Below are 27760 nucleotides of genomic sequence, written 5' to 3'. Positions count from 1 at the left end.
TCAATGCATGTCTTACGAGGTAGTCTAACTTATTGTAGAATTTTTAAAACTATTAAATTTCTAAGTTTTACATTACAAAATTTTGTAATGGGTTGAAACAGATTGCTGCTCTTGTGTTGAGTGGAATGGGATTGGAAATTAATCCATTGCACCGTAATGCATTTGATGATAATCTAGATTCGGATTCTGATTATGGCCCAACTCGTAACCGCCGAAGAGGGCCAAGGGACAAGCTTAACCCTTATCAGCGCAAAATGCAGAAGAAACGTGTTGAAGAATGTCGAGGTTTGTTTTTCTGTGTATTTATTAGCATTATTTTGATGTGACTATTCTGAGAATTTTTTGAATTATGCGTGTTTTTTTCCACTTTATTTCCCTGCTTTTTTTGTATTATGCGTGTTTATGATATTGAGTTAATAATTTTGAGTGAGCATTATGATTGTGATGACACTGTTTATAATGTGGAGTTAGTATTCTGTTGTCTGTTAATCATATTAATGTTATGTGAAGGTGTTGAAGGTGAAGATGAATGTGGTGGAGGAAGTGCAGGGGTACGTATAGGTGGAGGAAGTGGTACCAGTGAAAGTGAAAGTGGTGGAGGAAGTGTAGGGGTAGGTATAGGTGGAGGAAGTGCAGGGGATGGAACTGGGGTAGGTATAGGTGGAGGAAGTGCAGGGGATGGAAGGCTAGGAAGGGAAGGCAGTGGTGTAGGTCTGGGTGGAGGAAGGGAAGGCAGTGGTGTAGATCTGGGTGGAGGAAGGGAAGGGGTAGGGGTAGGTAGTGGTGGAGGTGGAAGTGCAACAAGTTCGTCTTTAAGTAGGGTGATAAAGAGGGTGAGTGAACGGGTATTAGGCAGAGGAGAAAAAATGTTGACTGATGGTGATTGTGATTAGAGGTGATCATTTCGGCCCGGCCCGACCCGTTTTTGGGCCGGGTTTTGGGCAGAATTTTTCGGCTCGCGGGCCGGGCCGAGCATGGCCCGCCCATATTTTTTTTTGCTTTGGCGGGCTTTGGACAAGCTAAAAACAACTTTTTAGTCTATTTTTTGGCCCGCAAAAGCCCGCTAATTTAGGCCCGAAATAGCGGGCTTTGGACACAAAAATTCGGCCCGCGATTTAGGCCCGGCCCGATCAATGGGCAAATTTTTTTGGTCTCGGCCCGGCTCGGCCCATGATCACCTCTAATTGTGATGGTGGACCGACATCGAGGTATGAGTGGGGATTTGCATTCGATCCTCCTGTTGGAGACAATTTAGGTCCTGAAAGCTCTGCGCGAAACTTGGAAACCATATCAGGAAGCTTGTCGCGAACAAAAGGTTCATCGAAAGTGAAGAAGAGTAGGAGGAAGCGGGTTACAAGAGCCAGTGCAAGGATACGTGATAAGGAATTTGATGTTCAACTTATACCTAGACCGTATCCAAACTTCAAGTCAAAGCTTATGAAGTTTAGTTATGAAGAGAAACCGGAGGCCAATGCGTAAGTTTATCTATTTTATCAAGTACTACATTGGTTTTATGATAAAATACGTGACCTTGAACAAACTTGGAGTGCGAACAATATTGCTGCATGTTTGTCTACTACATTGATGTGCATTTGATGGTTTCTGTTTGTCTACTACATTGATGTGTATTTGATGGTTTTAGGGAGAAACTGGTAATTGTACAATGTGAGACATTAGTTGCAACCTTAGAAGAATGCAAGACAATGCTTGGTGGCACACAATACGTTCACGAGAATGTAAGTTGATATGGTTGTTAAATAATTTGTAAATAAACACGCTAGTAATAGTTGAATAATTTGTAAAGGAACGCTACTTTCAATTGCAGTACGTAAGGGTCGCGGCTGCAATGTATACGCGCATGTGGCGGAGGAAATTTGGAAACTCTAGTATACGTTTTATGATCGATCCTACATTTACGGTAAGATGGATGCAATATTAGTAAGGTTTTTAAATTTAAATAGACTAATGGGTTGTATATGCAGACTCTTGTATTTGAGAATGTGCGAAGCTCGGGAGATTGGAACGATTGTCGTGAAATTGGATGTGCTGTCGCTAAATGATTTAAGGGAGTTCACGCCAATCGTTTATTTGGGGTAAGTCTTTAAACGGAGTTAGTTGAATCGCATTAATGAAAAAATTGTATGGAAACACTTATAATACGTAAATAATGATCAAACATTTAAATATCATGTGTTGTCTTGTTTAGTATGCTTTCATTATGATTGTGTGAATGAAGCAACACAGTGAAGTGACACAATGTAGGACACTTGCCATAAATTTTGCGTGTAATGTGATTGTGTGAATGAAGCAACATAGTGAAGTGACACAATGTAGCACACTTGCCATAAATTTTGCGTGTAATGTGATTGCAAAGCAATATGATAAATCATGAAATAATGAAGGGAGTTGCAATATGAACAAATCCAATCCAACAGACTAAATTATACCTTTGTAGGAAGGGAAGGCAGTGCTCTTCGTGGGTTTTTTCTTCCCTTTCAGATCTGATATGTTACTCTTACTATGCTTGAACTATAAATTTTTTTCCTGCAAAATTTATACTAATTAGTCCAACTTGCTACCAACTTCCCTTTTTATGCTTCAACCACTTTCTTTTCACTATAAATCTATAATGCCACTATAAAGTATAAACCCTTACCGTTTATCTGCGATTTTGTTTATGGTAGGTCTTTGTTCTAGTTTTGCAAGACACAAAATGGTGGTGTGCTGCGTTTTCAGTTAATAGTGACGAGGTGTGGGTCATAGATGCAAACCGTATAAATTCATTGGAGCACCATGCAAAGGCCATTGACGAATTGGTAAAAAAACGAGTTGATATTATATGGTGTTTGTTAAATAGTAGATGTAAATTTGAGTTATGATAATCATATTATTTGCAATAGGCGATTGGGGTTGATATACTGTTGTCAAGCTTTCAAGGGCAGTGGGTACCTGGGCAGATAACAAAATGGCAGAGGAAGGCAGTGAATATGGACGACGCCCATAGTGAATGGTAAATATAATGTTGTTTTGTATGGCCATATTTGAAAGAAGTGGCCATAGTGTAAGCTGAATTTAACTTGTTGTGTGTGTAGTGATGAAAGTGGGATCCACATGTTACTGGCAATAAAGGGGTGTGCAGCGCGTTACAAATTTGAGTATTTATCGGTGAGTAGGGGTGTTTGTGAATAAAAAATTTCAGTATATGTATTATGTTGGGAACATCACTAAAGTTAGTGATGTTATTGCAGCCTGCTAATATAAAGGAGGAAAGGAAGTAGCTGCTTACAGAAGATTTGCTTTGTGAAGGCAATGAGTTAAAGGATGAGGTGAAGAAGATGATCGGTAGTAAAGTATGGGGGTTATAAAAACTGTAGGAAGTAAACTTAAGGCTTTTAAAAGACATTTTGGGTTTTATAGAACGCAAAGGGTTTGGGGGGTGTGAATTTTTGGGGTTATATATGAGATATCGTGAGTTTTTTTGGGTAACCTATGCGATATCGTAGGTTTTGTGGTTTACAATGGGTAGGGGTATTAACTATCTAGGTAAGTTAATTTTATTTTTGGTGTAACATGTTTAAATGTTCGTTTAGCTGTAACATACTTGTTCGTTGGCCTGTTGGGCTGCTTTCATATTTTTTTGTTGGGCATGTGACATGTGAGGCCATTGCATATTATACATATTATACGCAACTGAAAATGTAGCAAACATAATTAAATAAGTAACTGAAAATGTAGCAAAGTTATTTAAATAAGTACTTTGGGTAGAAGAAGTTCATAAAATAATAAATAAGGGCCCCCCAGTAGAAGTAAATAAGGACTAGTACACATGTAAATGATAGGCCATAATGTACATTACTAGTAAATACGAACAGTTTGTATGTTGCAAAATAATCCCAATGGGCCTATAGCGAATTCGGCCCGTCTAAGTGGTAGAGTAGAAGATAATACAACACGTGCTTCTCTACATGTTCTTCCATCTGTATCCTCTTTTGTGAGGAAGATACGGATGTTTATTAGTCCGGTCCAATACATACCAAGACTTGGTTGTACCATCCTTCCACTACTTCGCACTTGATGAACGTGACCCCTCGTTCCCCGTACGGAGCTGCCAACTACGTTGGTAACCTCATTTGTGATGATGATAGCGGAGTTGTATTGATTAGCTAATTCAGTAAGAGTAGTATTCACTTTTCGAAGAAAAGTACTCCTTGCTGTTATATCATTAGTACTAAAATAAGAGCGACATAGGGCCGTTATTGAATCGAGTACCACTAGGCGTATAGGTCGAGTAGTGAGTAAGGAATTCTCCATTAGGGTTTTAAGATTCTCTAGGACAACAATCATTTCCTCGGGGGAATTTACTTGTTTCACAATGATGTTGTCTAAGGGATTCTCACCCGAATCATAAATTCTGCGACATTTAATTGCTAATGTGTTAGCTGTAGTTGATGGAAAAGGCCCACTTGTGTTTAAGTATATAGATCCACAATAAAGACCACCAAGTGTTGGTGGCAATTGTGCACACATTACAGCTTGTAGGCATAACTGGGTTTTACCTGTTGCGTTCTCGCCATAAACCTCGGTAATGGAGCGTGTTACAATGCCGCCGTTTAGTATTTCGTCGATAGAAGTACAATGTAGTGAAATTTTTGCCGTTGACATGACTTTAGCTTAATTTTACAAGTTCGGTTTTGGCATATATATTGTATTTCGGGAAATGTTTTATGGAATGAAGCCTATTGTATGCAAGTTATATTACTAGTATGCAAGTTATATTTATAGTAGGCAAATAGAGAAAAAACAAAAAACCTTGAAACGATTGTGTCCATACAAGGCCATGTACTTAAAAATAAATGAAGCAAGTCAATTTGGGTCCATGTGTGGTGGGAAGTACATAAGGCCCACATGTGAAACATGCACGGCCTTACATTTAAAAAAATTGAAGAGAGAATCCTGAAAAGTTTGACAAGATGTTGCATCAAAAAACACACTAAGGCCCGCCAGCTGTGTCTGTGTCTGCAGACCTATTCTTACACGCAAGCCCAGCTAAGGCCAGCTGTGTCTGCAACACACAACACCTATTTCTAGAGAATTGGGCTTTGCATTACTTCTTTTTGCAGACCATCCCATCACATCATATCATACATAATTACATATCATACATATCCACAGCATATAATTAAAATTAAACATATAATGTGAATTTTAAAAACGTACATATACTTGTAGTTGGATAAAGTTGTTACAATTGCAAAAACAAAAGTTGTTACAATTATAATTAAACTAACGCATACGTTAATTTCATATTTTTTAAAATACGATGAAGTAAAGTCCTTAATGTTAAACTAACGCTTACAATATGACCTTCCACAATTCCACAGTGCATCACAGTCCCTGGAAAAATTATTAACAAGCATTTTAAGAACGAAAAATGTTAATAGGCAAAAGAAATAGTAATTTTTGAAAAACCAAACATAAATTGTACAGCTTACCTTGAAAATGATCTTCATTCTTATAAGTCCCATAAACGTTGTTGGTAATCTATTCATAGCTAGTTTCATTGGGTCCCACATAACCATCGTTCCTCCGGTTTCACGAACTCCAGAGGCAGCCTCCCACCTCATATTGCCCCCCCTTCACGAGACCATAAATAATGAAATTGATTGGGGGTTGCTCGGGTTTCGAATAGTACAATTAAACGAGGCTTATGGTTGTGAATGGTTTCCAAAAGATTATTTATAAATCCCGGCCTTGTTATTCCTCTCATACTCCAAACAATAATTGGACTATGTAGTGCAATATTCGGGGAATGGTTGTTGATCATGGGGTGGATCTTGACGGAATTGAAAGGCCGATGGAACCGATCTTGCCTCACAACCATTTCCGTAATGACGACATTGATCTGGTTGAATTCCTCAATTACATGTAGGATTTCCATGGCATCTTCATACGTAGCCATTACCACATTACATGGCCATCTTAGGAGAACTAAAATTCTCCCTCTGTTGTACATGATGGGGTAAGGGTCCATCACATTTTCAAATTCTCGTGGGACAATATGATCTTCAACGCGTTGCATGTCAAGTTTCACCATCTGCCACCTTATCAAAACTCGCGCGGGTGCTGGAACCCCTCCTAAATCACTTAAAGAAGGTACGTACGCGTCCCTCACGTAACCATCAGGACCATTCATGTAGAGTGGCAACATGTGGGTAGGCCATGAACAGAAAGGATTCCTCATTAAGTGTCGCACTTGATGAGCATTTAAATACACCCGCTTTTCCTCAGCAACATCTCTTGGTTGGTGGTAAAAGTAACGATGTTGGTTGACATTAATATGAGGTGCCTCCCTAGTGAATGGTGGCTTTTGCCTTACCACCATCACTCCGGCCGGTTCATAGTAGAAATTTTGTGGTGGAGGAACCATGGGATATTGGGTTGAAGTAGTTTGGAAGTGGTTTAACTAATAGTCATATGAGGTGGGTGGCAAAGGCTTTAACTATATATAACATGTGACATATTGGAAGTTGGGCCCCATCTTATAGGTTGTGAGGACCTATTGGCAGTATATAATAAAATGAGAAAAGCAAAGCGATTGCCAGTAAAAGTAATATGCAAGGGTCTGGTGGTTCTTCGAGTAGTGTTGGTGGCCGGAAAAGAAATCCAATAAAATGCTATCATCGCCGGCAAGCTAATATTCGGACCTCCAATGGGGGGCCTAACGCCGGAAGAAAATTCTTTGGTTGTGCAGCATGGCCTGTTAAGTATTTTTTTTCATCCATATTATATTCAGTATTGTTTAAATTTTATTATGTTACATGCATTTAATTGTCTAATTATATTTATTTTTTATAGTCGGATGATTGTGGCTTTTTTATTTGGGAGGACGATTTACACTCTCATTTAACGGATGAACATATGAAGAACAAAGATGCAATTATAGAGCAACTTACAGAGGTAAACAGGAAATTCCAAGCTAAGGTGCATCAATTGAAGGAAAAAAAATGTTTTGGAGAAGACAAACAAAGAACATCAATTGACGATGGAGGCCATGGCTAGTAGGGAGAAGATATTGCTTATTAGTTATCTACTATCAATGTTATTGTTGTTTGTTATGACTCAGGTTTAGATTATGCTTGTTAAGAGTCGGGTTTAGTTTATGCTTTTCTAATGTAGTACTGTTGGGGACCTCGTTCGGTAATCATATGATATGATTCATATTGGATATGATTCACATTAACACTAATATGATTACTTTTATATGAGATATGATTCTTAGAACCACTGATATGATTCACATTAACACCTAAAAACGAAGCATTTCCATAAACCTACATTTTCCAATTTACTTCTATCTACAACTTTAGCATTTCCGAAAGCTCGCAAAAGATGATCACCTAGTCACACAGGCAATTTAGCAGTGACCTAGTAATTCATAACCTACATTTCTACACATTAAGTGATAGTTGTCAAAATAAACAAAAGCACACAACCAATTTAGTGATCCTAGTCAGCTCGCGACAATGGGTGATCCAAAACAGAAATGATATTTCTTCAATGCTGGGCAAAGTCGAAGCTACAAAAAAGCAACTTATGAAATCGTTAGAATGATGAAGTTAGAATGATCTAGATTTCATATTTTACTTAATAACACAACATGACTATTTAAAAAAAACCACAACATGTCTTTTTAAACGGAAAGATCTACTTATATTTTATAATTTTATATCAATCAAGGGAAAATAAAAATGTTAATGCAAATTGTTTTTATACTCACACCTTACGCAAATATGTATTATCAGAGTCTTCATCGTCGTAGACTTCATCATCAGAGTGTTCCGCATCATAGGCTTCATCATCAAACTCTTCCGTTTCAAATGAATCGTTGCTGAAGTCAGGGTAAACATAATTCTTTTTATACAGCTCTGTCAGATGTAGTTTCCCGTCAATACCCTCGATATACATATCAACCTTATTGCTAGGTTCCCATGGCAATTTCAAGTTGTTTTCAGTTCGATCGATGGTAATTTCAACCTGTTTTTTTTTTCCTTTACCTATGGGGGGCGGTGGTTTCTTCCCTTTACCTTTTTCAGTTTTTTGTTCACAAAACCTAATGCCTTTTGATTTTTTTTGGGTGGTACAATTAGAATTAGATTTTGCAATTCGTGGTAAGGGGGACCTATAAGGAGGAGTATTGAACATTATTTCAGCTTCCTCTATGACTTTCTGGAAGGCCGCGAACGATTCCTTGCTGAGTTTCTCACTTGCTTCGCCTGAGTAGAACATTTTCCAGGCAAAAGGGCTGCCGTCGGAAATTGAGACGGCAAGTTGTCTGCAAAGTGAAGCTTCTTCCACTGTTGCAGCTGCACTGGCTGCTTTTTGTAGTGGGTGGGTGTTTATCCACATTGTAGGTGTGTGGAGAGAGTTGGAAGAATGGATGGAAGGGAGAAGAAGGAAATGAGATGAACGGAGATGAAGGAGAAGAGGAGAAGGAGATGTAAGATAGTAAGAGTTACAAGTTAATTAGTATTAATTGACTTATTGATTGAGTTCGGTTTTCAAGAGTTGAATTCATCATTTCACAAGAAATAAATATTCAAGAGTTGGAGTTCACATATATTATATTCATAAAAAAGATATATGGGTTAGGTTCACAGATTCACATATATTATTTTGATATAAAAGATATATGGTTTAAACATTGTTTTAGCATATTTACATTTATTGAAGTATTATATATCATATCAATTTAATAAAATACTCATTCCAATACAAATCAACTTATATGATATCAAATCATATCTTAAATTCATTATATCATATTCGTCTACTTCTATATCATATCGTGCAGGTTTATATATCATATCAATTATATGGTTTAGGATATTAAAGTGGTGAACTTATATCCACTATAACCTTTATTATTGTCTATCTATTATTATAGTACTATAGTAGCACAATGTAGAGTACGATAGTATTAGTGTCTATTACTTTCTTGTTCATATGTTTACTATTATATGATTAAATATCAAATAATTAATATTTTAACCAAGGTCATATATAACTATAGTACGACAAGGTATAGTATTATAGTATTGTCTATCTATTATTATAGTATTATAGTAGCACAATGTAGAGAACTATAGTATTAGTGTCTATTACTTTCTTGTTCATATGTTTACTATTATATGATTAAATGTCCAATAATTAATATTTTAACCAAGGTCATATATAATTATAGTACGACAAGGTATAGTATTATAGTATTGTCTATCTATTATTATAGTATTATAGTAGCACAATGTAGAGTACTATAGTATTAGTGTCTATTACTTTCTTGTTCATATGTTTACTATTATATGATTAAATGTCCAATAATTAATATTTTAACCAAGGTCATATATAATTCTAGTACGACAAGGTATAATATTATAGTATTGTCTATCTATTATTATAGTATTATAGTAGCACAATGTAGAGTACTATAGTATTAGTGTCTATTACTTTCTTGTTCATATGTTTACTATTATATCATTAAATGTCCAATAATTAATATTTAAACCAAGGTCATATAATGAAGGTTTACAATAATAATCAATATAATTACAATAATTTGCAATTTAATAACTACATTACTATGTTATATTGTATTATATGTTATCATATCATATCGGCAATTTATCGTGTCATATTACACTTCTATATCATATCGTGCAGGAAGTTTATCATATCAATTATAAGGTCAATAAGGTCCAATAAGTTCCAATGAGGTTCAATCAGGTCCAATAAGTTCAGTTTAGTTCAGTTCAAGTTCAATAACTTTCATAGGTATATATATATATAACCATAGTATACAATATTCTAGTATATCCTTAGAAATAGGGGGGCTTCAAAAACTTACATAGGTATATATATATAACCATAGTATACAATATTATAGTATATCCTTACAAATAAGGGGGCTTCAAAAACACCAATTATACTTCATATGTGCACTGTTCACGCACGCATTGCATGATGTTAAATAGCAGTCATATTAATTGTAATCCTATATTGATTATCGGAAATGCATATGACCATATCATATCCTTTGACTTCTATAACATATCATTGGACTTCTATAACATATCATTGGACTTATATATCATATCATGTGACTTCTATATCAGATCGGTAGACTTCTATATCATATCCGTATACTTCTATATCATATCAATTAAATGGTATTTGTTATTGATAACTATGACAACTACATCAAATTTATTCAGATAGTTTGTATCTATATCATACTCCCTCCGTCCTCTATTAGTTTACCCGTATTCCTTTTAAGGGTGTCCCTTATTAGTTGACCCCTTTCATTTTTTTTGTTTTCCAAATGGGACCACAAACTTCTCATCACACATACAATCAACTTTAATATAAAATAATAGTTTATCTTCCTTTTTATGACCCACAACATTAATTCTCCTAAAAATCTGTGCAAAAGAAAGGGGTAAACTAATAAAGGACGGAGGGAGTATATAGTTTGTTTATCTAATTGTGATCATATCTAAGCCATCTAGTGAAATGGGTCCCACTTTCCATGCCACGCCTGCTCAACATTTCACTCACCCCATCCCATTTTTTACTCGATATGATTTAGTACACAACTGATATGATTAAGTACACAACTGATATGATTTAGTACACAACTGATATGATTTAGTACACAACTGATTTGATTTAGTACACAACTGATATGATTAAGTACACAACTGATATGATTTAGTACACAACTGATATGATTTAGTACACAACTGATATGATTCATTGTTTCAAAGCAAGGGAACATAACCGACTATAAATACCTTTAACAAAACACATAATACATTACTTATGAGTTACATATACTAATTTGACCTTCCTTCACATAACTTTTGAGTTACATAACCGACTATAAATTCCTTAACAAAACACATAATACATTACTAAATCATATCAGTTACATATGCTAACTTAACTTATGAGTTACATATATTAATTGGACCTTGACATAACCGTACTTAGATTTAGAATCTTAACCTTCCAAATAATTTATAACTACGTAGATCACGTCCCCATCAAGAACACCTTGACTATCAAAGGTACCTTCAAGGTCAATACGTGCCTGTTCATGGTACAAAGAAACAATAGTGGGCTTTATTCCCTCCATAGAAGCCCACAACATAGCAAGTCTTTGTAATTTAGTAGTGCATTTCATCCGGAATATCCTTACTGTGGGCTTCGTTTGTAGATCACGCATTGTAACGAAGTAATAGTCGCGATCAATGTCCACATCAGCGGCAACACTTTTTCCTGGCTGTTAGTAAACTTTAGTGTTTTAGGTGTGCAATTTCAAAGTAAGTTGATATGAATATAAACACTAACATAATTTTCAACATAATTTATAATTCTATTAACAGGGCAAAAGATATTTCACAAACACTAACGTATATTATTTAAACACTATACTTTTGTAAAAAGATCTAATTGATATCAACTTATTTAATATAACTTTTTCAGTTTTTTTCTCAATATTTAACCTTTTCTAATTCATTTTTTTTCTTTAAACTTTAAACTAATAATATATGAACTACCAACAATCCTACTAACTAACATAATTATAATTGACATACTTTTTTTATTCAAACATACTTCATAACATAACTTCTTTCACATAGTTACCTTTGAATAAGCTAGCACGAGCTCAGTGTCATCAAACCCGTAAACAAAGGAATTTGTGTCCGGTCTTAAGAACTGACCCCAACACATGAGGTAGAGGTCATCGGGGTCCACCCCAACGTGTGTAGCGTAAAACGAATATAACTCCGTAAGTGGAGTATGTACACCTAACACATACGACACGCCAAAATCAGCAAGATCTCCTGATTTCACTATTACTTTAACCACAATTTCTTCTTCAATATTACCCATCTCACTCATTTTTTAAACTTCAATCTTCAATTATAGAAAATACTATATAGCTTTTGTTTCATAAACTTACGTTTCCAAGTTGCTTTATAAAGACTTCACTTGGAGTAATTAATGACCTTAACTTACCACCATCCTATCAAATTTCAATGCAATTTTCTCTAATTTGTTATGCCACTTACTCAATGAAACTACACGTGCCCCATTAACTAGCCCATTTGCAATTTTCTCTAACCAACTTCTGCTTCCATTATTAACGGGCCATTAACTTGGCCACTATTGTCATTAAACGAAATCTGCCCAATGTCCACCTTTCTAACACAATATGCCCAATACTCATAGATCTAACAAAATCTACTCATACTCATAAATCATAATCCATTTCATTCCATTTGCCAAATTTGCCAACCTGCCCAACTATTCTTCTACAAAACATAATTATATTTGATGCCCAACACAATACCATTACAAAATTTAGTGACCACATTACCATTACAAAATATAATGTCACATATTTTAAAATAAAGTCCAAAGCTCTGTTTGTCATACAAAAATTAGCCCAACTTTCTTTGTCATACTTCAAAGCACATTTCTTCACATTCTTCCAATGCTCAACTGCAGCATATCATTCGAAGCAACGTACGATCTACTTGTTTCACCATCGCGACTACCTAACAATCGTGTGAAATATCCTATAGAACCATCTCCACCAACCAACTCAATACCACCAACGGAGATAGGAAAATCTGGATCGTCCATATTTATCTCCTACACACATGAAAAATATGAAAGTTAAATGTACCTTCTTCTATAAAAGTTACATATTTATCTCCAAAACTTCTACATTATGACCATACCTGTGGCCCCGCACTTTGTGTAGCCGTCATCCCTGAAAATTCTCCTTCGCCTACACCATTCAAGTTCAGCTCCTACCACCAACAAAAAAATTTATTTAATACAAATTAATTGTACAATTAACCTTCCACCACTACCAATTTCTTTACCTTAGACCTCGATGTAGCAATTGCGACATTCAAATCAACCTGGACAAATTATAAAAATTTTCGTATTACAACCATACCGAAACAACTACACCATAATTTAATAATACATGAAACCCATGAAACAAGTAATAATCTTCTTCATGAAACAAGTAATCAAACCAATGTCGAAAATTACCTTCTTCCTCCTAGGTCTCTTAGCCGCCTTCGACTTGCTTGCCTTAGCTTTTGAAGCTATCTTTCTCTTGGCTTCTTCTGCAATAGATACATACCGCATACCTTGAGTTCGATGTGCAACCTTCTTGCAAGGTGGATCTTTCACATTATGCAAGGGTGCATCCACAACAACTTTCCCCTTATTCTTCTTCCCATTTTGACCCTTTGACTATTGCTCCACAGATGGAGGACCCAACTCGTTATTCTTCTTGTTAACCACAGAGTTGGGAGTCATATCTAAATCCCCTTCAAGCATCCGCCTCATTACCATCGCACTTGTCTCCTCAACCCGCAAGTTCATGAGGTCAAACAACTCTACTACAACAGCAATATTCTCCTCAAACTTTGAAGCCTTCTCACAAATTGGAACAAATTTGTCAAAAATATAATCATATCTACGAATCTCATCTGTTTTCGAAGGGTCGTGATAAGCCACCTTAACCCTCGTATGTTTTCTATGAACATCTTTTCTCCACCGCTTCAAAATATATTTATCTGGGACCTCTAACTGGTCATGAATCTCATATACAAATATCATGTGACGACACATGATTCCATTGCACTCAAATAACTTGCATGCACAACTTACATCCTTTGTACTAGAGTCAAATGTAACCTTGTACATCCTTTTTTTTTCGAAACAATCTCTTTCCTTGTGTCTTTACATCTTACCCACACCCTATCTTGAACAAAATGTTCCAAAACATTATCTGAAACTACATTCTTTCCCTGGACATTCAAATATAAGGACCTACTGCACTCTCTTTGAACCTCCTTAAATTTATTGTCAGTGTATATCCTCTGGTATATAGCTTTCACTGAAAAATCAGTTTCAAGTGTCCTCACATACCTGGCTGAATTTGCGTCGTTCTCCTTCTCGTCATTTGCGTGAACCTCCATTGCTTCACAATACCTCTCCGCAAACTCATACAACCGAGTGTGTTTGTTCACATACCCGTCAAAGAAGCTGTTTATACTCTCTACTCTTTGTGTAGTCTTCATTCCCGCCCAAAACATGTGTCTCATATATGCGGGAACCCACATTTCTCTTTCTTGATATAACCCTGTAATATATATTTGGGCTATAATGTCAAATAAGTATGAGTACGTTAAAAGACCTTCAAGTACTATATAACTTAAGTACTAAAACACCTTCAAGTGAATAAAGTACAATAAATTATATATACTACAATTACCGTAAATTTAAATACTACACCTTTTTTAATAACTAAATAAATCTTACCTCCTAGCCAACCATTGTCACCCAGATCAAACTTTGCAATTACATTGTTCCAATTCTCCTCAAATTCAGACGGATCTAAGCTATCATATATGGCATAAAGAAGATCATCCTTAATATCTTGATATTTCTCATACATGCCTAGCTTTGAGCAAAACTTTTCAGTTGTGTGCCACAAACACCATCAATGTCGAGTTTCGGGCATAGATGTCAGTAGTGCCTTCCGCATTGCCGCATCTTGATCTGTAAGAATGCCCATAGGACTTTTACCACCCATGCAACTTAGCCATGTAGAGAAAACCCACTCATAAGTCTCCGTATTCTCGTGAGAAATTAATGCACATCCTAGGAAAATACTCTGCCTATGATGATTAACGCCTACAAAGTTAGCAAATGGCAACTCATACTCGTTAGTCAAATAAGTCGCATCAAAACAAACCACATCTCCAAACTCTTCATACGCTACTCTACTTCGAGCATCAACCCATAGAATATCTTGTAATGTCATATCATTATCCAATCTATGCATACTAAAAAAATTCTGATTGTCAGAACTCTTTTTGTTAAAATACTTTAGCATAGCATTGGCATCACCTTCTTTAAGTTTCAACCATTTCACCTTATTCACTTCATTGCGCAAATCACGTTCAGTTACTACCCAATCCTCTACCCCGTTCCTCTCCCTAGCAAGGCATCCGTGAATTTGTGGTATCTTCAACCCCGAGTTATAATCGTTAAAAAGTTTCCTTCTAACATGATTATACAACTCCTCTTTCCTATACATACTAATATATCGAGACCTTGAAGGCGTTGGCTCGTGGTTTTTATGTTCATTTATAACTTTCTTAACTTTCCACTCCCCTTCTTCATTACAAGTAGCATACATCATAGCAGTACAATCACATTTCTTTGACTTCTTCGTACCACAATCATCATCAATCATAGAATCCGTCACCACCCTACGCCCGTTTACCCGTTTCCTCCTATCGGGCCTACCATAACATTCACAAGTCCATGTTGTATTACACCTCTTCCTTTCTTTACCTGCTTTTCTTCTATATGCCCCACCTGAATGCACAACCCCAAATCCTTCCTGCTTCCCATATTTTTTTATAAAAACTATCCACCGCTTCCAAGTTAGGGAATATCATGCCGACAAACGGTGCAGGAACAACCTCAATTGCCCCTATTTTACACCCACTCACCTTCCCAGTAGGAGTTAAAGCAACAATCTCGTTGCCTTGCACTTCATCTATGCCTTCCACAAGAGCATCTCCCACATACATGTCTCCATTTATTTCAACTAAATCAACACCCTACATGTTAATCACAAACAAACAATTTCTCCTATCAAACAAATAACCAGATTGTTGCAGGAAGTATTTCCTTCATTTTTCATACAACAACATCATAAACAACACATAGCTTTATTTTATAAAATAAATTATATTTTTCTACTTACAATCATTAATTTAAACAATTAATACAATTTCTCATCTTCGCAGAATTCTTGAAATGGGTCTCTCTTTAATACAATTTCTCATCTCATCTTCACAGAATTCTTCTACTATTACATTTTCTATCTTAATTGTTTTTGCTTCGAGCTTTCATGACATTCTTCTACTATTACATTTTTAATGTTTTCATGATTACTGCATATGAAAATTAACACATATTTTAAAAAAAATTCAGAACAATTGTAATTTAACCTAACTTCATCATTCATCATCATGTAAAACAAACTAATTAACACATATTTACAAATAAAATCACCACAATACCTCTTCAATGGACATCATATTTCCTTCACCACTTGCTCCTGCTTCATCTTCCATCTTCTTCCAAACGGATATAATTACAGCTGCCTACAAAACTCCCTCTGTTTTTAGCTCTGGCGCCGACAAGATATAAACTGGGTATATCTTCTTTTATCTCTCCTGTCTTTAGTTAGTTTGTGTATTATTAGCTTTTATTACCTTTTTACGTTTTTACCCTTACTTTATGCTGTACTTACATCTTTACCCTGGTTATGGGCAACTGCTGCCCCATAGCTGTTATGCAAGGATACTTTCTCCAGAAGCCAGGTGAACAAAACTTCTTACGTTAACTTTACGCAAATTGTGGGGAGAAATAAAAACCAAAATTAAGTGAAAAATTAAGTGTTGTTGAATTTTGTTAAAACCAGGTGAACATCCAAAGCCGAAGGAATTTTGTTTACTCGCAGACATAGTGTTCTTGTGAAGAGAAAGTATTATGGGGAAGAAAGAGAGGATGTAGAGAGGGAGCTTTGGAGAAGAAGATGAAAACTTTTAATAGAGATTTAAAATAAAAAAGAAATTGAAAATAAACCCAACAGCTTTTGCCACATCACTACTTTTCATCAAATTTTAAGTAATTGTAATGTTTGCTTAATCTAAGATAATTCAAATGTTGACTTAATTTAAGAACACCGTGCAAATGTTTACTTTATATGATTTGCTTATGACAAATATAATATTTAATTCACCTCAAGATACTATATCATAAATTTGGAACTGAATATTGTATTGTAACAAAACACAATAATATTGGTCGTGGCCCATAGTATATGGCGCAATAATATCGAGGTGTAACATTTAATTAATAAAGAATGGTAGCTTAACACAATATTGTCATTATATAATATGAATATGTTATAAAGAAACACAATATTATCACTCTATTGGTTATAAATAAGTTTAACGACTCTTGATATGTTATAATATCATAAAAAAAATGACAACTATATATTTATAACTACCGTTCATATGAGGCTTAAGTGATAATAATGAGGGTTCATATGTTGTACAATAATGATAAACATAACAACAATTTATATAAATGAGTAAAATTACTAAACTAATACTTACAATATTGGCTACTGGCTTATTGCGTTTATGTGTTATTACAATGGAGTATATACTTAAATAATATACATTAAATTCACTTATGGTCAATCATCAAACAATTACGTCAAATCAAATAGTTACTAAACTTGTTAACTACTATATAGTAACTTAGCACTTAATCAGTTACTCACTACTTAGACCTAATAACTCATTAATTCACTAACTTGTTAGTTGTTAATTGTTACTAATCCTGTTTTTTTGTTTTAGGATATTTCGGGTTTAGGGATTAAGGTTTAGGGTTCATTTGCGGATATCTGAAAATATACGAATCATGGAAATTTATTGGATACCCGATCGGAAAAGATTATTTTCAATTTCGGATATCTGAAATATCCGATGATTCGATTCGATCCAAAACTTATTTTACGAACTTTACCTTTGAACATTTCAATTTCGGATATCCGATCTGATCCGTTCCAAAATATTTTGAATCGAATTCAGATCACATTTTTCTCGATCCGAACATTTCGATTATATTCAAAACGTTCGGATCGGATATCCGAAATGAACACCCCTTTTGCATTAATTAAAGTCTCCTTATATTTGTAGATATCCCAATCATCATTGACATAACAAACCCATTCGAACACAATTATAATAATAGAAAATATATGGTTAAATAGGATCCAACACAATATTACTAACTATAAACACAAGATTCTCTTATCGGAACACAATACAACTTTAACATGCTTTATGATGTAATCCCTTAGACGCCTATGAATCACACAAAAGTACTACAAGGAGGACATTTTTTTGGGTGGGGGGGGGGGCAAATGAACATTAAACAATATAACACAATACTATGGTTTTGGTTTTGGCGCCAAAAAAATTTCATTATTGTGGGTACACATATATACTACTACATGGGAAATGGATAACGATGACATGTTCGTGGTATTTTGCGCGTCGGATTGCTTTCTTTTGTAACGATCTACCTAATGCTAGTGTAATTCTAAGTACCTTACTTAACATTATAATGGTTGTATGGATAATTTTAAGTACTTTCTGTAATTATGGTTTTATGAACTAATCATTTTGTATTTAAAATGAAGCATCGTATTGTGTTTAGGAAAAATTGATATAAAAGGGCTAAAGTATTGCTCATCTTCCATAAAAGGTCCAAACTATTGATTATTATTAGAAGGTACCAACTTTATTTTAATACCATTTGACAAAACAAGTTCCCTTAACCTGTTTACCTTCTACTGCAGGTAAAACTAATATCATATGACATTCACGTGCTTTTTAATGAATCAATTTTCTGAATTTTTTTTTTCTACCTTTAATCCTTATTATTACTCCCTCCTTTAATGCTACATTTTCTCTAACCTCAACTCCCTCCTTTGATATTCTTCACGAGTCACCAGATCACCATCTTCCTTGTTATGTTTCGCCGTCTCGCTATGCACTTACTGTGAAGCAAATGAAAATTCGACATTGAACAAAATTCTAAACTAGGTAATTCGATATAACCATTGATATTCATAACTTTAATTTCCTGATTGCATTCTTATTTTTTTTTCAATCAATTCATGGATATTGTCACCATTAGAATTTGGCATGGGGGATTGTTTAGGAAAACAGAGATGGGTTTGAATTATGTTGGTGGACATATGTTTATGCCGATTTTGTATTAAATACGCAAAAGGTTAAGGTGCCAACAACTAGATCAATATACGAATAATAACCAACATTATGAAAGAAATAAATAATGCAAATTAAATAAAGCAGTAAAAGAAGCAAGAAATTGTTGACGCGGAAAACCCAAAAGGGAAAAACCGCGGGTGATGCTCTTGATCACCAATCCACTAATATGACGTCGATGCCGTACAAAGATCAAGCAAAGTAATGAACTTTGTTTTCTTGTTACAAGAGGAATTATGGTAGTGAGTGAGAGAGTGAATATTAAAGAAGAAACTAGAGAGAGATAAGAAAATGTCAGCAGCTAACTCCTAGGTTTACACAAGATTACATATATATGCGAGAATCTTTTCTACTGATTTTGTGAGCTGCTTCCACCATCTTAGCGCCACGTCACCCACAATCCCCCTTGTATCTCAACTGCTTAACTGCCCCAATGATGTATTTGAACTGGTCCACCTTATTTTGGCGGCCCAACTTTAATTCTCTCTCCACTTTGAATTGTTTGCAATGTAGCGCCAAGGTGTGAAACGTGGGCCCAACAATTGCCCTTGATTGACGCGTGTCGCCCAAAAACTGCCCTTGGGAGAACCGTCAATTAATCCTCCTTGAAATACCCACTACTTTCACCAACTTCCCACGCTTCCTTCATTTCAAAACCCATCCCATCATTACTTCGCTTCTTCAACTTCTCCCTCTCTCTCCCTCTCAAGAACTTCACCAGGCTCAAGAACTTCAAATTTTCCGGCGTGTTCAAGCTTCTCGGACATTGTTGACCAGGTAATTTTTCTTTCGTTTTCTTTCTCATTTCTCTTCAATGGCTTCGAAAGATACCCCAAAGGTTAGGAAATCCAAAAGGAACCCTAAACCCGTAGATAATTCCGACGAGGTAATTATAGTAGAATCAGGGGTGATAGGGGGAAAGAACACAGTTAGCGAATTTACCGAAGAAGATGTAGAAGCATTTTTAGAGAAATCAGGTTTACCAATTTCTACCAAAATCAAAATCCCCCAAAATGACGAAGGTCCTGACGACTGTCCTGAAGGTTGGGTAGTTCTTTATGAGCACCCTTTCAAGATTGGGTACAAATTCCCACTCAATCCGTTGATGACGCAACTTCTAACCGTCATACAAATTAGCCCTGGCCAACTAATGCCGTTGGTTTGGCGAGTGGTTCACGTAATTGACAAGCTAACACAAGGTTCGAACACCATCTTCACCATTGAAGACCTTTTGTATGTTTACGATATCAAGGCAGTGGAAAATACCAGATATACCTTCTTTTTGAAACCCGGAAGCCGTTCTTTAGTAGAAAACTCAGGGGCCAACGACAGGGGTTGGAAAAAGAAATATTTCTTCGTAAAAAAGAAGTCTATGGGAAAGCACCTTGATTTTCTTCGCGACGGTTGGAATTCCGAAGGTAATTCTCCTACCCCATTGTATATCTTTGAAAACCGTACCATTGACGTTGTCTAATTTGTGGTGTTATTGCAGAAGTACTGCCTTTGCCCGTTGGGGAATCCACTTACTCAAGCAGCAAAGTCAATTGGCTCCTGACGAAATACACCGTCAAAAACCGGACGTTCAGGAACAACTTCAAAATCCCACCGTCCGACGACGAGACACTGCCCCAGTCTACCGAAGAACATACAATCACCTCTACAGATCCTACTAACAACACTTCTCCTTCCATGGCGTCAGGTAACTTTTCATCCGTCCAACCTTTCATTGCACACGACATCCACTCAAATTAACACCATGTATGTCTTCGCAGAAAATAATGCATCGCAACGCTCCAAGACCCCAACTGTCATCTTGTCGGAAGCAGAGATGCTGGAGAGGGCAAAGAAGAGAATGCAATCCGCCGTCAGTCAGACTATGACGCCCCCACCTTCTGCTCAGTCTAAGACTGCCAAGACGTCCGTCTCTGCCGACGTCTCAAAAACCGCCAGACCTCCTCTTCAAGAAGGAGAAACATTCACTATCAGTCTGCCCAAGAATTTTGGTGAGATAACTTCAACAGCTATTTTTCCGGCGGCGGAGAAGTTAGCCTTCCCAGCTCCTCAACGACGTCTAGCCAGCCTCTCCTTGACCACTGTCGCCAACGAAGGACTAGCACTGCAAATACATGTAAGTAACTAAATATATGTTATGTTTTATTTCTACACATAAGACTTCACCTGACGTCGACGTCTACCTCCTCAGGCCACCCAGAATAGTCTGGCGTTACGTTCTGCCGCTCTTTCTCTCGAGAAAGAATGCAAGACGCTGCGAGTGAAACTGAACAGGTCTACGTCGGCATTGACGGCGGCGGAGAAGAAAGTTGTGGAACTCTCCACTGAGTTGTCCAAGGAGAAGAAACGGAACGACGATCTGACGGCCGACATGTCCTCGCTGAAGGAGGAGACTGATGCCACTGCAGCAAGCCTTAGAGAGGAGCTGGTTGACGCGGCCAGTCGCTATACCTGGAGGACCAAGGCCAGGTTGATGAAGCAATTTTTGGACGGCCAGACGGCGTCCTGGACTCCGGAAGCGGACGTCAGGCAGTTCCTGGAGGTTTTTGGGACGCTAGAGGATTTGCTCCCTGAGGGTGCCGATGCTGCTGACACCATGGCGACGGCTGAATCTGACGCCAACGCCAAGCCAACTGACGCCACCTAATCTTCTTCTGACTTTTCAAAAGGTGCTGCGACGCCTATATCAACAAATAGTGTAGTTAAAGGTGCTATGTCACCTAAACTTTGTGTTTTGTGATGTTTGCTGTTGCGACATTTTAATTGTTTTGGTTTGTACGTTGTTGAAACGATGTTGTGTTGTGTTCAAGAATTATGTTATGTTTATGCTATGTCATGGTGTGTTTGTTTACAATGAATGTTGTTTTCTTGTAATTCATGAACACAAGCATGTATGTATGTGTAGCGTTGTAAGGTACCTTAGTAATGTAAGACAAGTGATGTTTTGGTTGCAATGAAGGGATAACTGCCGCTTCCAACCAAACACACTGGTCCTGCTAATGTTGTGGATGTAAAGGTTGTGTGAACCTGTCGGACGGAGATGAACGTCCGTCTGATCATGTGGGGGTTGCCCCTGTATCGTCATACGCCATGCCTCTTATTTGTAATTGAATGAACCTACAACTCTGTCAACCTAACTCACACACGTACGTTAGTTAAGGGGATGTCGTAAAAGAATTTAGAAACTAGGCAAAATAACATCATGGCAAGTTAAATTTAATGTTACCTATTCTAACTATTTAGTACATTCCGACGTATTACTCAAAAATGATAGCGTTTAAGATGAACGGCGTTCCAACTCCTTGGCACAGGTTTGCCATCCTTGGTGCATATACGATAGGCACTATTACCTACTATTTTTTGAATCTTGTATGGGCCTTCCCATGCTGGTGTTAACTTCCCCGCATTGAGTTCCTTAGTGTTTTGAAAAACTTCTCTCAAGACCCAATCTCCAACGTTGAACGTTTTAGCCTTGACATTCTTGTTAAAGCTTCTAGCCACTATCCGCTATTGCGACGCCATTCGAACAAGGGCTGCTTCTCTTAATTCTTCACTTGCGACGATGGCATGGCCCAGTTCTTCGTCATTTCTACCTGGCGTCAACAGCCCATAACGTGACGTCGGGATGCGCACCTCAGGAGGAAGGACCGCTTCACACCCATAAACTAGAGAGAAAGGTGTTTGCCCCGTCGCCGTCCGCGGGGTAGTTCTGTTTGCCCAAAGAATTGACGGGAGTTCTTCTGCCCACTTACCTTTGGCTGCTTTGAGACGCCTCTTAATAACTTTGATGATTGACTTGTTACTGGACTCAGCTTGCCCATTGGTCTGCGGATATCTAGGCGTCGCGGTGCTGAGTTGTATATTCCACTTGGCCAAGAAATTCCTTGTGGGTGTGCCTATGAATTGGGAGCCGTTGTCGCAAATGATCTCGGAAGGGACACCGAACCTGTATATGATGTTACGCCATATAAAAGTAATAACTTCTTTGTCGCGTACCTGGGTGAATGAATCAGCCTCAATCCATTTAGAGAAGTAATCTGTTAAAGCTAGCATGAACACTTTCTGCCCCGGTGCTTGGGGGAGTTTCCCGACGATGTCCATCCCCCACCTCATGAAGGGCCATGGAGTGATGGTAGGGTGTAGTTTCTCCGCAGGTTGGTGCGACATGACGCTGACAGGCGTCGCACTTCTTGGAATATTCGACGACGTCTCGTCGTAACGTCGGCCAGTAGTATCCCATTTGCAAAGTCCTATTGGACAAACTGCGTCCTCCCGAATGATTGCCGCAACATCCGTCGTGCATTTCTTGTAGTACTTGTTGGCATTCGTCGCCATCGAGGCATCTCAAGTATGGTCCTGCAATAGACTTCCGAAAGAGTATACCATCAAGTAAAACATACATCGAGGCTTTGAAACGTACCTTTCTGGCCTGTAACCTGTCTTCGGGGAGGGTACCGTCTTTAAGGTATTGGATGAAGGGAGTCTGCCAACTTGTCGACGTTGTCGTGACGTCGCTGGCGTCGACCCCATTGACGTCCGTCATCACTTGGCTGGTGTCGTCCTTATTTGCCTTACAGACGGCAGGGGACGACAAATGCACTATGGGTATGCTCTTGAACCCTGACTTCCTCATAGCTGATCCGATGTTTCCTAATGCATCTGCCTGCGTGTTTTGGTCCCTGGGAATTTGAAAAATGTCAAACTTCACAAAAGATTTTACCTTTACCTGGACGGCTTCAAGATATGCCGTCATTTTGGAATCCTTGGCGGCAAATTCCCCTTTTATTTGACTGACGATGAGTAGCGAATCACTGTATGCTTCTACTTCAGTGGCGTTTAGGTCTTTGGCTAATGTCAACCCTGCTAACAGTGCCTCGTACTCTGCCTCGTTGTTGGTGGCTTTGAAGTCGCAACTAATAGCCCGGGCTATGATGTCCCCTTGTGGCGACTTTAGCAGGACGCCTAACCCGGCGCCCCGAAAATTGGAAGACCCGTCTACATGTAAAATCCACTTATTGTTAGTTGTGTTAACTTCAAGCATACTTACCTCCGTCTGGGCTATCGTCTCCAGTCGTGGGCTAAAGTCAGCCACAAAATCCGCTAATGCTTGCGACTTTATCGCTGTTCGAGGCTGGTATGTGATGTCATAACTGCTTAGCGCAATTGCCCACTTGCTCATTCTTCCAGTTAATTCTGGGCGTCTTAAAATAGACTTAACGGGGTAGTTAGTTTTGACATGGATAGAATGTGCTTCAAAATAGTGTTTCAGTTTTTTGGACGCCGTCACTATTGCTAGGACGAGCTTTTCCAGAGAAGAATACCTGGTTTCGACGTCGACCAATGACTTACTTACATAGTACACTGGCAATTGTCCTTCTTGTCCTTCCCTGGTCAGGACGGCACTTACCGAGGATTCGCTGCGCGACATATAATTGCAGCGGCTCGTCGGCTACTGGTTTGGACAGGAGAGGCGGTGTCATCAAGTATTGCTTGAGATCTTGGAGGGCTTGTTCATGCTCTGGCGTCCAATCAAATCCTTTATTCTTCTTTAGGATGTCATAAAACAGCCGACACTTATCCGAGGATTTTGAGATAAAACGATTCAGAGCGGCGACACGTCCTGTTAGCTTCTGTACTTCTTTTAGATTTCGCGATGACTGAATGTTGAGGATGGCCTTGATCTGGTCTGGACTAGCCTCGATGCCCCGCTTCGTAACAATGTACCCCAAGAATTTACCTGCAGACACTCCAAAAGAACACTTTGTGGGGTTGAGTTTCATGCCATACCTTCGAATGACGTCGAATGATTGTTGTAGGTGCGACACATGGTCATGTGAATTTTTGGACTTGACTAGCATATCGTCGATGTAGACCTCCATGGTGTCCCCTAGCTGGTCCTTGAACATTGCATTGACTAGCCGCTGGTAAGTTGCGCCGGCGTTTTTTAACCCAAACGGCATGACTTTGTAGCAATAGATCCCGCGGTCAGTGACAAACGACGTCTTCTCTTGGTCTTCTGGATGCATGAGTATTTGATTGTACCCTGAGAATGCGTCCATGAATGACAGCAGCTCATGTCCGGCAGTAGCGTCCACCATGGCGTCGATGTGCGGCAAAGGAAATGAGTCTTTGGGACATGCCTTGTTGAGGTCAGTGAAGTCTATACAGACCCTCCACTTCCCGTTTTTCTTACCTACAACAACGACGTTAGCTAACCAATCAGGATATTTTACTTCCCTTACCTTACCGGTGTCGATCAACTTTTGTACTTCGTCGTTGATAATTTGATTTCTCTCAGGGGCGAACTTGCGTCTCTTCTGTTTGACCGGCTTGTGATTCGGGTCAACGTTGAGCTTGTGTGTGATCACGTCGGGATCTATCCCTGTGACGTCCTCGTGGGACCATGCAAAACAGTAAGCGTTAGTTTTAAGGAAATCTATTACCTGTTGACGGACATCGGGGGATAAATCGGCCCCTATTTTGACCGTTTGGTCTGGCTTGTTGGGGTCCAGAACGACCTCGTCAACTTGCTGCTCGTCGAAGTCTTGTTCCCCCAACGTCCCCGTCTGTAATTGCTATGTTTCCGATTTCCTTGGCTTCAAGGACGTCTTATAGCATTCCTTTGCGATCCGTCTGTCCCCTTTGATTTCCTGCACTCCCCATTTGGTAGGGAACTTCAAAGATTGGTGGAACGACGAGGGGACAGCCTTCATGCTATGAATCCATGGCCTGCCTAAAATCACATTATAAGAAGAAGGGCAGTCAATGACATAAAACTTAGTTGGCATGTTAACTCCCTTGGCGAATGTGTGGCAGGGTCACTTCTCCCATGGTATGCTTGGATTCTCCGCTGAATCCGACAAGGACAGTAGATTTCGGATGACGTCACGCTCATCGATCCCCATGTCCTCTAGAGCGCCTCTCATCAGGATGTTTGCTGAACTGCCATTGTCCACTAACACACGTTTAAGCAAGCAATTACTGACAGTTAAAGATATTACCAGACCGTCATGGTGTATGTCTCTGTCGTCGCCGAGATCGGCGTCATCGAAGGTAATCGGCATGGCCTCCAGCTCGACGTCACAAGGGTGACGGAGTTCCTTGGGGACGGTGCCTTGATTTAAACCGTCTCGTGCATGCCGTTTAGCTGCAGAATATGTTAGTCCACAGATATCTGAACCACCGCTAATAACATTAATTACCTTGACATGCGGCGGGGATGACGGCGGTTGACGTCGGTCGTCATTTTTTGACACCGTCTGCTTACCCTTCTCCGTCAGCAAGTCTTTAAGGTACCCTTCTTCAGCAGGTAGGACACCTCGCCTCAGAGCGACACACGTCGGTGTGATGCCCTGGTCTCCGTGGAACTCGCACCATTTGGATTTGTCGCGATGGGCCGTCGATTTCTCGTTCCTGAAAGGCCATTTAACAGCAGAACCTAAAGAATGTAAAGTATTAATGATACCTCCCATAGTGACGTTGAAGCCATATTCGCTTAGCTTGGGGGGAAGGCCGGGATCATTCTTCCAATCATTGGCTGGTCCGTCATGACGGACGCTATGAACCTGCTGCGGGCGCTCATAAGGCTTTTGACGCCACGACGTCTGCTTGCTGGACGCTGCTTTCCGGCTGTCAGCATTGGCATAAGCCTTTCTGGACTGCATGTCTTCCTCCAGCCTGATTTGCGCCAGGGCCTTGGCTTGAGCATCCTCGAACGTCGGACAGGGATACTTGGTCAGCTCCTTGTAGAGGTCGGACTCCTCATCTAAGCCACGCCTGAAAGCTTCAATGGCCGTCCGGGCGTCGCAATTTGGAATGGACACCTTTTCTCTGTTAAACCTGTTCACACACTCTTTGAGAGACTCGTCAGATTTTTGCACAATTCTGTGCAAATCGCTGGCTTGCTTTTCCATTTTGCGACTGCTAGCAAATTGCATATTAAAAGTATTGATTAATTGAGCAAAAGAAGAAATAATCCCGTTATCGAGATTAATGAACCACTGTAGTGCTGGACCGGTCAGCGTCGAGCCAAAGCCTTTGCACATGCATGCTTCCCGCATATTTTTCGGGATCGAAATGGTGATCATCCGTTGCTTGTATTGTGCGACATGATCATTAGGATCGGTGGTGCCGTCATGCAGCTTCATGGATGGGACAGAGAACCTATTGGGCACCTCGATCAACGCGATGGGATCTGCAAAAGGAGAATCAGCATAACTGTTAGGAGTAGCTTTTTCCATGGGCCTGGGGACACCAGGGATGCGAGCGATCATGTCTTCTAGCTGCTGGAGACGCTGTTGGATAGGATCATCGAGACGGCCTTGGACGGGCTCTTTCAAAGGATTGGCGCCGTCATTCTCGCCGCCGTCGGCATCTTCCTTTTCCGAATCATCAGCATCTTCCAGATCAACATGATTCACAGGAGTCTCGAACTCCTTGCCGTCCAGATTCCGCATCCTGGAGACGCCACGAACATTGCGAGGCTTAGGCCCCTTTGACGTCTTCTTGGCGGACTTCAAGCTTTGGATCTCCATGCACGACGCGACATAGCTCTCCTTCAACGACCCCATCTCTGCCTTGACGCGATTGAGCTCGTCAATAACTTCCTGGGTGGTAACCCATTGTCCTGCCATCGCAAACACGAAAAGATGGAAGAGTATGGAAAAATAAAACGAAAAGAAGTGATTGCCAATAAACGTATAAAGATCTTGCTGTAGCCCCACGGTGGGCGCCAAATTGTTTATGCCGATTTTGTATTAAATACGCAA

At 38.8% G+C, this 27760-nt stretch overlaps 4 protein-coding genes and 1 long non-coding RNA gene across 5 annotated transcripts; 1 reads left to right on the top strand and 4 right to left on the bottom strand.

Moving 5' to 3' along the window:
- Positions 1-125: 125 nt before the first annotated feature.
- Positions 126-893, top strand: LOC130589762 (uncharacterized). Its single transcript, XM_057391309.1, has 2 exons — positions 126-285; positions 511-893. Exons 1-2 carry the CDS (start codon positions 126-128, stop codon positions 891-893), a joined length of 543 nt encoding a protein of 180 aa, XP_057247292.1.
- An 11920-nt stretch (positions 894-12813) lies between these two features.
- On the bottom strand, positions 12814-13211 carry LOC130590303 (uncharacterized). The gene is made up of 3 exons (XR_008967860.1): positions 13129-13211; positions 12954-12992; positions 12814-12878 (listed from the first exon to the last, which is right to left on the bottom strand). It is a non-coding gene; the product is annotated as an uncharacterized LOC130590303 (long non-coding RNA).
- A 124-nt stretch (positions 13212-13335) lies between these two features.
- Positions 13336-14545, bottom strand: LOC125493572 (protein FAR1-RELATED SEQUENCE 1-like). Its single transcript, XM_048637040.1, has 3 exons — positions 14410-14545; positions 13839-14230; positions 13336-13674 (listed from the first exon to the last, which is right to left on the bottom strand). The coding sequence occupies exons 1-3, from the start codon at positions 14543-14545 to the stop codon at positions 13336-13338; spliced, it is 867 nt and encodes a 288-aa protein (XP_048492997.1).
- A 45-nt stretch (positions 14546-14590) lies between these two features.
- Positions 14591-16241, bottom strand: LOC104901550 (protein FAR-RED IMPAIRED RESPONSE 1-like). The gene is made up of 3 exons (XM_010689142.1): positions 16188-16241; positions 15612-15722; positions 14591-15499 (listed from the first exon to the last, which is right to left on the bottom strand). The coding sequence occupies exons 1-3, from the start codon at positions 16239-16241 to the stop codon at positions 14591-14593; spliced, it is 1074 nt and encodes a 357-aa protein (XP_010687444.1).
- A 9569-nt stretch (positions 16242-25810) lies between these two features.
- On the bottom strand, positions 25811-27625 carry LOC104901569 (uncharacterized). Its single transcript, XM_010689162.2, has one exon. The coding sequence runs from the start codon at positions 27623-27625 to the stop codon at positions 25811-25813; it is 1815 nt and encodes a 604-aa protein (XP_010687464.2).
- Positions 27626-27760: the final 135 nt, after the last annotated feature.

The sequence above is a fragment of the Beta vulgaris genome, chromosome 1 (assembly GCF_026745355.1).
Source record: "Beta vulgaris subsp. vulgaris cultivar EL10 chromosome 1, EL10.2, whole genome shotgun sequence".
NCBI classification, from domain to species: domain Eukaryota; kingdom Viridiplantae; phylum Streptophyta; class Magnoliopsida; order Caryophyllales; family Amaranthaceae; genus Beta; species Beta vulgaris.
Note: the sequence above shows the minus strand (reverse complement) of the source record. Positions and strands in the feature narration are given on the sequence as shown.